This window comes from Protobothrops mucrosquamatus, unplaced genomic scaffold, assembly GCF_001527695.2.
Source record: "Protobothrops mucrosquamatus isolate PMUCROS unplaced genomic scaffold, P.Mucros_1.0 scaffold9148, whole genome shotgun sequence".
In the NCBI taxonomy this organism is placed as follows: Eukaryota; Metazoa; Chordata; class Lepidosauria; order Squamata; family Viperidae; genus Protobothrops; species Protobothrops mucrosquamatus.
The window spans coordinates 529-11,205 of NW_015394940.1; the positions used below are offsets into that span (position 1 = coordinate 529).

Here is a 10,677-nt window from a genome sequence, read left to right on the forward strand (position 1 = left end):
CTGCCAGCCCTCAGGCCGGATGCATCATAGCAAAACCGCGCCCACCCCATTGTCGGCAATGGAAAAAAAGTTGTGATACGTCATGACAGGTCACGTGATGTTGTAAGTTTGACACCCCTGATGTAGGGCATAGTATATAAGCGATGCTTGAGCAAGGACTGTAGGATTGTCTGTGACACTATACACCCTCTTCACAACCTGTTTTCCTTGTTACCTTCTGGGAGGAGGCTGTGGTATCGGAAGCAGAACATCCAGATTCAGTCAGTTTTGATCCATACAGTATTAACCTTGTAAACTCTCAAGCTTCCTCTTTCCGATATGTATTCAGGATAGACAGTGATTAATATTTATATGTATTTATATGTAAGGGTGTAAGTATATACATTTGTTGTATATAGCATGTTTACGTGTGTTGTGTATGTGTACACTTTTGAGAGCAACAGAATTTCATTTTTAATGTGTGCCAGTGTGCCCACAGTAAAAAATGACAATAAAGGTTATCTTATCTACAATTAGTCCTCGTACTTACAACTGTCACAGCATCCCTGTGGTCATGTGACTATGGTTTGGGCACTTAGCAATTGGCATGTATTTATTGGTTGCAGCATCCTGGAATCGCATAATTACCATTTGCTACCTTTCCAGCTGGCTTCAAAGCAGTCAATGAGGAAAGCTTGATTCACTTAATGACCACGGCAAAAATGGTCATAAAATTGTTCGTGGTCACGTGATGACTCATTTAATGACTGTATCGCTTAGCAATGGAAGTTCCAGTGCCAATTGTGATTGTAAGGCATGACTACCAGTAACTGCACGAACTGCTATAAAGGGCACTATTCTTTTGTAAATACAGCGTAGTGATTCAATAGTGGGGAGAAAACACAACTATCTATGGAAGAGAGAATGGAACCAAGTGTACTGAAAGAGGAATACTGCATCCAGTTTTGGTCACCACAATGTAAAAAAGATGTTGAAACTCTAGAAAGAGTGCAGAGAAGAGCAACAAAGATGATTAGGGGACTGGAGGCTAAAATATATAAGGAACGGTTGCTGGAATTGGGTATGTCTAGTTTAACGAAGAGAAGGGCGAGGGGGGACATGATAGCAGTGTTCCAATATCTCAGGGCTCAAGATATTGGAGTCAGGGGAGTCAAGCTATTCTCGAAGGCGCCTGAAGGCAGGACAAGAAGCAACAGATGGAAACTAATCAAGGAGAGAAGCAACCTAGAACTAAGGAGAAACTTCCTGACAATTAACCAGTGGAATAACCTGCCTCCAGAAGTGGTGAATGCTCCAAAATTAAAAGTTTTTAAGAAGAGGCTGGACAGCCATTTGTCCGAAATGGTATAGCGTTTCCTGCCTGAGCAGGGGGTTGGACTAGATGACCTCCAAGGTACCTTCCAACATCATCATCATCATCATCATTATGGCCTTTTTATCTGGAACACTGAAGATAATATAATGTCAAGAACTTGTATCAGATAGTAATTCTCTGCTGCAGGTCTCTCATATTTTCTATAATATAAATTATAATTATGAATTTATAAAGCAGTCAAAAATTTAAAAAACACCCTCTTGTTCCTATTCAAAGCTAGAAATTTCTTATATCAGCTTCCCCCAACCCAATGCCTTCTACATCTGTTACTTCAACTCAGAGTTTCTAATTTGCATTTCTTTGGATGAATTATATTTGTGAAAGAAGACTACAGTTCAAACCAATGTTTAAAAGCATACTGACAAGAGTCTAATATAATTAGGGCCAAATAACAAAGGTAAGTGAATCTCTCTCCCTCCATTCTGAGAAGCCAGGCTACTGCTATTAACTTAGATTCAGAGTTTATCATTCTATCAGGCAGCAACAAAGTTGTGAATCTGACTAAATTTCAGCAAAATTAAATGGACCAAAGAATGGGCATTTATAAAATCCTACTGTATTCCAAAGCAGTAATTGCCAGAGTGCTCTGCTTTTCTGAATCCACTTAACTACTCTGATTACTGCAGCATTACAACTACGCTAAGACTATTTAATACAGCGGTTCCCAACTTTTTCTATGCCCCGGACCTCTAGAACGCTTCTGATATATTCTCGCACCAATTACAAAAGTTCAAAATAATGGCAACAAATTATGCACATACACCATAATTTTGAAACTTCTAAACCCAAGTTTTCGCACCCTCTGGAATATTGTCTCGCACCCCCCGGTTGAAAACCCCTGGTTTAGTACACTCCCTGCTAAATCCCAAACTTCAGAAAAAAGTTTATACAAGTCACATTAACTTCAGTACATAATAAAAGGAATTAGGGCTGCAAAGAATGTATAAGTGAGGTTTATTCTTTCTACAGAAACTCCGTAGAACAGAAGATTAAATACAGTATAACTTAAAAAATGCTCAATGATACTTCTGAAGTATTGAAGTTTCACTAGTAATTTATTGATCCAATAACATCAAACAAAGTCAGCCTATGGGAAAAATTCTGTTGATGTGACTACAAAATTTATAACACTTTAGCTTTTACATGTTCATTCTTCAATTTCACCAGGCTTGCGAATATCATCTATCTTCAGAATCATTCTAACCATCTGAGTGGCAAGGGAGATCTGCTGCTTTTTGCCAAGTAAAGTTTCTATAACATTTTGCTCCTTCATATCTGTCAAAAGAGAAAATTTAAATGCATTGAGTTCATTAAAAATTGCAATGACTTTATTCTAAAACAATGCAAAATAAAACAAAATATAACATTCAAATCCCACCTACCACCTATTTACTTGTGGTTCTTATATTACATTTTTGCCATTATATTCAAGCAGAGCTTATGGAAATCATAGTTGATAAGCCACCATTTCTGTATAATAATTACCAGTCGTATTTGCCAAATGCAGTAGACTCAATTTGCAGACTTCTGAAACATTTATTAAACCAGTACCTATTAGTTATCAGTTTGAATTTATCCAAAGGCAAGTCTATATGACAGAATATTTTCCCTGCTTATTACTGGTCCTAAAGGGATCTAACTAAATGGTTTTTTTTATCTAGAGGGAATAGTAAGACTATAGTTTATTTATCACAACATAAAGACACACAGGCAGTCCTGAACTTACAATCATTCATTTAGTGACCGTTTGAAGTTACATCAGCACTGAAAAAAGTGACTTATAACTGTTTTTCATACTTAGGACCATTGGAGCAGCCCCATGGTCACATGATCAAAACTCAGCACTTTGCAACTGGCATGTTATTTATGACACACTGTCCCAAGGTTATGTGATCACCATTTTTAACCTTCCGACAAGCAAAGTCAATGGGGAAGCCATATTTGCTTAACAAAAATATGATTTGCTTAACAACTGTGACATTTTTTTTTAAAAGGGACAAAACTCACTTAGCAACTGCCTTGCTTAGCAGCAGCAATTTTGGGCTCAATTGTAACCGTAAGTCAAGGACTACTTGTATATAAATTCATATTAAAGCTATTGTTAATGTTGATTGAGGCTTGTCGTGGAAAAAACCCAATGAAAGAAACACAAGACAGCAGCACAAAACAATAATTCTTACTTTAAGATTCAGAGGTTTATTTTGCTAATAATTTGGAACATAGCAAGCATAATAACACAACATCACTTACATTAATAACCCATTGCAATGAGGTCCACTGACATAGCAATTCCAAAGGACAGCTATAGGCCAATGGCCCCGAGCTGATCTTGAGCTATGACTTTTATACCTTTATTCCAACGACCACCCACTGATGGTCATTATCTTGCAAAATCAGTTCCTTGTTCTTATTTGCTGACGAGCAGTTTCCACATACACCCGTGTACATCTGAAACCTTCATCCATCTGTTCCTTTCAGTTCCTCATTTCCCACGGTTACAATACTCGTGTTCTAAATATACATATAAAACTATCTACTTTGCCATTTCATATTGCGCACATTGCAACAGCTTAGCAAATTACAAATAATTCGTCTGTATTATGAAACTGCTTCAGTTAAAGCTTTTAAATCATCAATGTGGGGCCTATCTGATTTGATCCAGGCCTTATTTTACTCTATGAGTGGTGGGCTATATTTTCATCTCCCACAGGCTTAAATAAGAACAATGCCAACCCATCTAGAAAAATTAGTTCTTACCATTTGTTCCTTTACGTAAGCAATCAATACCCAGAGCAGGGTTGTTTTCTGTCACTTGTCGAGCTCGTACTGCAGTCATTGTTTGAATGGGATTCATGCCACTATTCTCAGAAAGTGCAAATGGAATGACTTCTAAGGCATCAGCAAAAGCCCTCATGGCATACTGCTCCAGGGACGGGCACTAAAATCAAGTTAGCAGATTTAGAATAAACAATTAAATCATAAACCATCAGTTGAAACATCTTGATGCATTATTGTCTGAAAAGGTAGAGATGCACCAGTTCTATGCTAGAATTATTCTCTTCAACTTTAAACACTATTATAATCCAAGAGATTTATTTTGATTAAATTACCAAGGAAGTTAATTTCATTCCGATGATCAACAGCAAACTATATTGCTCTTAATAAAGACTATCCAGGGATAATTATTAATACCCCAAATCAAAGTACCCTATAACTTTTTTTTTTGGCATTGCAGGGTTTATTTTTATCAATGGGTCGAAAGACATGGACATCTAGAGATTAAATTACATTTAAGAATTTCTTTTGAAAATTGTTACTAATAAATGATGCTTTAATCAGAAAGAAACATTTTTAATCATCTGAATATTCTTGTTTTATCAGCCCAGGAAACAATCCATTCCCTCAACCTAGGAGCACATAACTATTCCAACTACACATATGCTGATAGAAAAATGTTTATAGGTGCTCCCTCAAAAACATTAGCTTTAAGTAAAATTAAATCTGCAGCATAGTATTTCAGTCTCTGTAGTTCCAGAACTGCAAATAAAAATATTTAATGTATAAAATGATTTTACCTTATCTGCAGCTTCACTAACAGCCAGTGCACAAGAGATCTCAGAAGCACCTCCTCCATAAACAATACGGTTATCTCGAACAAGATTCCTGATTACACACAATGCATCATGAAGAGACCGTTTGGCTTCTTCAATTATCTTTGATTATAGGAAACAAACACAAACATATAAGATGATGAAGTTCTTTACCTATTACTTTAGTCTCCCTCTAGCTGCATATATCCTAATAAATATCTTTTAAGCTAACGAACGTACTATTTACCTGAGCACTGTAATCCAAAAATCCAAACTAAACTCTGTGGAACTCGTACATTCACAGAGAAATACAGGTAGTCCTCAACTTACCACCAACATACAACTGCATTAAATGAAGTTTGAAGTTACGACAGCACTGAAAAAAGTGACTTATGACCGATCCTTGCACTTATAATCATCATAGCACTCCTGCAGTACCATGATCACTGTATGATTCATTTAATGTCCATGGCAAAAAAGTCATAAAATCAGGCATAACTCAATGACTGCATTGCTTAGCTAAATTGACTGCTTTGATTAAAGAAAAAAAAAGTACTTTTGTTTCTACTTGGAAACCGATTCTGGACTTTGTGTTTGAGGTGGGGAAAAATGAAACGTTGACTTTGTGTTTTTACTGACTAGATAGATTTGTTATTATAGAAATGGCTAGTTTATACTATTATGTAAAAGTGAAAAGTTGATGTCTGATGTTACTGTTTTATTCTATTGCACTAGAGGGAGATGAATACCAACACCTTTTTTTTCTTTTCTCCACTTCTCTTTTCCCCTTTCTACCTACTATTTGCTTTTGTATTTTATATTATAAACTAATAAAAACTGTAACCATCATCGACTGCATTGCTTAGCGACCAAAGTTGCAGTCACAATTGTGGTTTAAATTGAAGATTACCTATATTTCAGCAATGCACATAAACATTTTTCAAATTATTTCTGTCTGGATCAAAAGCAGAACACAAAAAAATTCAATTTACACAAAGAGAGATGTGACCCTGCTCTCAAGCAATTATGTCTAGACCAAAATCCCTGTATCTGTAAGAGAAAGAGCTTGGGAATACTGCTATACAGCTTAGATCCCTCTGCTAATGCGCAGCTGAAAAACCTTTCTGGCCAACATCTGTTCTTTTCTTTATTTGCCCTGCTCAGAAGGACACAGAGCGACAAAATGTGCCCATCCAACCCTGTGGAGTTTAAGCCACCTATTTAGTTTTTTAAACAGCAAATTGGTCTTATTTTTTAAGGGCATGTATAAAGCATGTTAAAAGAGTAGCAAAATATGTAAAATAAAACCTCCAATGCAATCCTTTGAGAATTTTGCATTTATTAATAATTAACCACCTGAAAGACAGCCTATTATTTAGTATAACCCAGCCCTGAAATAGTGCCCCTCCATAAACCTTACTTGAACTTACCATTTTATTTCCACCTCTAATGAAGATAGTCACTGCTCTGGAATTCTGGCATTGTTCAATCACAAGCATTTTGTCTTTTGTTGTTCCAAATGAGATTTCTCTAACTATACCAGCAAATCCTAATTTTTCAGGCGTCAGCTCACAGAAACGAGGAACAATGCGTCCTCCAGTTGCAATGGCAATCAACTGAAGAAGAAAAAAAAAGACAGACTCGTAAGAAGAACATCTTAAATGTAAGAAACACAAGTAATAAACACTTAATACTTACTTCTATTTCTGGGCCACCAACCCAACGAACAGCAGGCAATTCATTCTGGAGCAATAAGTGATTGGCCTCATCATCAAATCCCCACTGGCAGATAGCTAAGTTTGCACCAGTATCTTTGATCTAAAAATACAAATATTCCTTTTACTTCTATTTTAACTTCTTCCTTTTAAAGTAATATTAGCAGTGCACATATGGCAAACAATAGCTTTAATTTGAAATCAACAAAGCTACTCCCAGATCAAAAACCATTATAGTGGTTATCATATATCATACAATTATCATACAGTAATAGGGAAATCTTGGCTATTTCCCCCAAAATGGCATCTGGAACACGACCAGTGCTGAGTCGGTCACCTGACTTTTCCCCCCTCACATCATGAATTCCCCCAAAGCCACTGTATTTCCCCATAAAGATGAAATTGAACAGGCATGGTAAGAAATATTCCAATATATTTATGCTAACTAGTAATGTCTCCCATAATAGTTATTTTGGAAATGGAAATCCCCTTCCTTTCCATGCAACCATTTTGCCAGAAAAGGTTGATGATCCTTCTTAATTGACTACCGATACTAAAATTAAATTTTAAAATAAAAATGTTTCAATAAAAAGTACAAAAGGAATATGAGCCAAGAAATAAGCCAAGGAGTTACATGCATATGATAAGCCAAATAATGTACAGAAGCTTCTTCCCCATCAAAAGTAAGCAAATATATCAAGTATTATATTTTACGTGGATCACAGTGCCTTGCTTTCATTCAAACACACACACACACACAAAAGAAACATTAAGATATAAAATATTTTTATATAAAATACAGTGAGGGGAAAAAATTGATCCCCTTTTGATTTTATACGTTTGCCCACTGAAAAAGAAATGATCAGTCTATAATTTTAATGGTAGGTTTATTTTAACATTGAGAAACCGAATAACAACAAAAAATCCAGAAAAATGCATTTCAAAAAAGTTATAAATTGATTTGCATTTTAATGAGTGAAATAAGTATTTGATCCCCTATCAATCAGCAAGATTTCTGGCTCCCAGGTGTCTTTTATACAGGTACCGAGCTGAGATTAGGAGCACCTTCTTAAAGGGAGTGCTCCTAATCTCATCTTGTTACCTGTATAAAAGACACCTACCCACAAAAGCAATCAATCAATCAGATTCCAAACTCTCCACGATAGCCAAGACCAAAGACCTGTCCAAGGATGTCAGGAGCAAAATTGTAGACCCACAGAAGGCTGGAATGGGCTACAAGACTATCGCCAAGCAGCTTGTTGAGGTGACAACGGCGCGATGATTCACAAATGGAAGAAACACAAAATAACTGTCAATCTCCCTCAGTCTAGGGCTCCATGCAAGATCTCACCTCGTGGAGTTCCAATGATCGTGAGAATGGTGAGAAATCAGCCCAGAGCTACACGGGAGGATCTTGTTAACGATCTCAAGGAAACTTGGATGATAGTCACCAAGAAAACAATTGATAACATACTATGTCATGAAGGACTGAAATCCTGCAGCACCCACAAGGTCCTCCTGCTCAAGAAAGCACGTGTACAGGCCTGTCTGAAGTTTGCCAATGAACATCTGAATGATTCAGAGAACTGGGTGAAAGTGTTGTGGTCAGATGAGAACATCAAGCTCTTTAACATCAACTCAACTCGCCATATTTGGAGGAATGCTGCCTGTGACCCCAAGAACACCATCCCCACCGTCAAACATGGAGGTGGAAACATTATGCTTTTGGGGGTGTTTTTCTGCTAAGGAAACAGGACGAAACAGGGTCCATGTACCATCAAATTCTGGGTGAGAACCTCCTTCCCTCAGCCAGGGCATTGAAAATGGATCGTAGATAGGTATTCCAGCATGACAATGACCCAAAACACACAGTCGAGGCAACAAAGAGTGGCTCAAAAAGAAGCACATTAAGGTCCTGGAGTGGCCTAGCCAGTCTCCAGACCTTAATCCCATAGAAAATCTGTGGAGGGAACTAAACATTTGAGCTGCCAAATGTCAGCCTCGAAACCTTAATGACTTGGAGAGAATCTGCAAAGAGGAGTGGGACAAAATCCCTCCTGAGATGTGTGCAAACCTGGTGGCCAAGTACAAGAACCGTCTGACCTCTGTGATTGCCAACAAGGGTTTTGCCACCAAGTACTAAGTCATGTTTTGTGAAGGGGCCAAATACTTATTTCATTCATTAAAATTCAAATAAATTTATAACTTTTTTGAAATGCATTTTTCTGGATTTTTTTTGTTGTTATTCTGTCTCTCACTGTTACAATAAACCTACCATTAAAGTTATAGACTGATCATTTCTTTGTCAGTGGACAGACGTACAATATCAGCAGGGGATCAAATAATTTTCCCCTCACTGTAGATATAAAAAAAATAAGAATGGAAATAATTTCACATTTAGTAAGTAATCACGATTGTATTGCTACTCAATTCTCATTAACGTTAACATAATGTAGATATTTAAAACAAAATTTTTATAAAACTTCTGTTATTGTCATGTGCATCTTCTAACCTGTTTCACCATCTCATCAAATTTTTCTTTTTCATACTGCTGCAATGCCTTGAAGTCTTCTACACAGGTAACATCAAGCTTATGTTTAGTTTTTGGTTTAGGAGGTTCAAATGGACAGGTCAGTATTGCAATTTTAGCATCTTTAACTTCCTGAAGAAAGAAGGGTAGCATTTTAAGAGGCAGTTAACTGATTTTTGTATCTAATAAAATTAACTATTCTCTAATTATGTATGATTATAAAGGAGATAACGTAATAAAATAGCAATGGGAAAATTTATTTACTTTATGTACAAAAAAAATGTATCACCAACAAAAAGATTACTCACTTTAGGCATCTGTGGGTGGCTGAAGTCTTTATCCACAATAACTCCTTTTATCAGCTGAGTGTCCTCCAATCTACCACCAACTTTGCCTTGGACCTTTATCAGCTCAAAATCAACATCTCTACGTTCCATATCTGCCACTGTTAATATTGCATTAACAGCTATTTCTGCCATTTGTCTATGGCAACGATTAATTCTAAATACAAAAGAAAGAATTGATGCAGCTTTTTCAGATGCTAAAACAAAAGCAAACAAAATTTTATAGAACAAAATGATTTACAAAGATGTAGAAGAATATATAGTATACAAACTACACCAGTGATGGCGAACCTTTTAGAGACCGAGTGCCCAAACTACAACCCAAAACCCAGTTATGCATCGTTGGGTGCTGGGTGGGTGTGGCCCATTGGGTGGGCGTGGCTGCAGCGGTAACGGCACACTGGGTGGGACTAAAAAGTTCAATCAATTCCAACTTTGCAAGATCTTTTTTTTCCCCCAAGAAGTTGAAATTGACTGATTGATTCAACCTTTTTTTTTTTTTTGCACACAGCAGCGGAGGCCTAAAGTGAAAAGGTTTTATAAAACCCAGCTGAAGGCCTAGGACTGGGGCAACGGCGTGCGTGCCCACAGAGAGGGCTCTGAGTGCCGCCTCTGGCACCCGTGCCATAGGTTCGCCACCACTGAACTACACTGTAGAACAATGCTGAAGCAAATTGGTAGTTGACATAAGATTAAATTACATTATTCTATATCTTCTTTTAAAATGCGCTTAACTTTGCCACTTTGAAAAAAAACAAACCATTCAGCACTTAGACAGTATGTTATACATGGAAAGGATAATCATCTGATTCTCTCACTTGTTCACTACCATTAATTCAGGTGACACAGTAATATGCATACATGAATTTGTAAGGCCATTTAACTCCATGGCAGCTGTGAGTGGTGTTCATATTAAAAACAGACTGATAATTGGAGGTTCCCCCAAGTCTCAAGATCTTGTTTCATTTTTACTATCAGTTTTGTATAATTGTCTTCTTTTATTGAGGAACATCTTGAGGTTAGCCAAATTCCTAAATATTTGATCTTTTTTGCTACTTGTAATCCCAAATTCTCTTCCAATTTCCTTTTTTGTTTATCAGTTAAATTTTTTGCTAACATTTTA

General features: G+C 36.8%; 1 protein-coding gene across 1 annotated transcript; it reads right to left on the reverse strand.

The window, feature by feature from the left end:
* Window positions 1-2,312: 2,312 nt before the first annotated feature.
* Window positions 2,313-9,705, reverse strand: LOC107300927 (T-complex protein 1 subunit epsilon-like). Its single transcript, XM_015830208.1, has 7 exons — window positions 9,519-9,705; window positions 9,193-9,342; window positions 6,664-6,783; window positions 6,396-6,581; window positions 4,951-5,088; window positions 4,133-4,313; window positions 2,313-2,650 (listed from the first exon to the last, which is right to left on the reverse strand). The coding sequence occupies exons 1-7, from the start codon at window positions 9,687-9,689 to the stop codon at window positions 2,523-2,525; spliced, it is 1,074 nt and encodes a 357-aa protein (XP_015685694.1). The 5' UTR covers window positions 9,690-9,705; the 3' UTR covers window positions 2,313-2,522.
* Window positions 9,706-10,677: the final 972 nt, after the last annotated feature.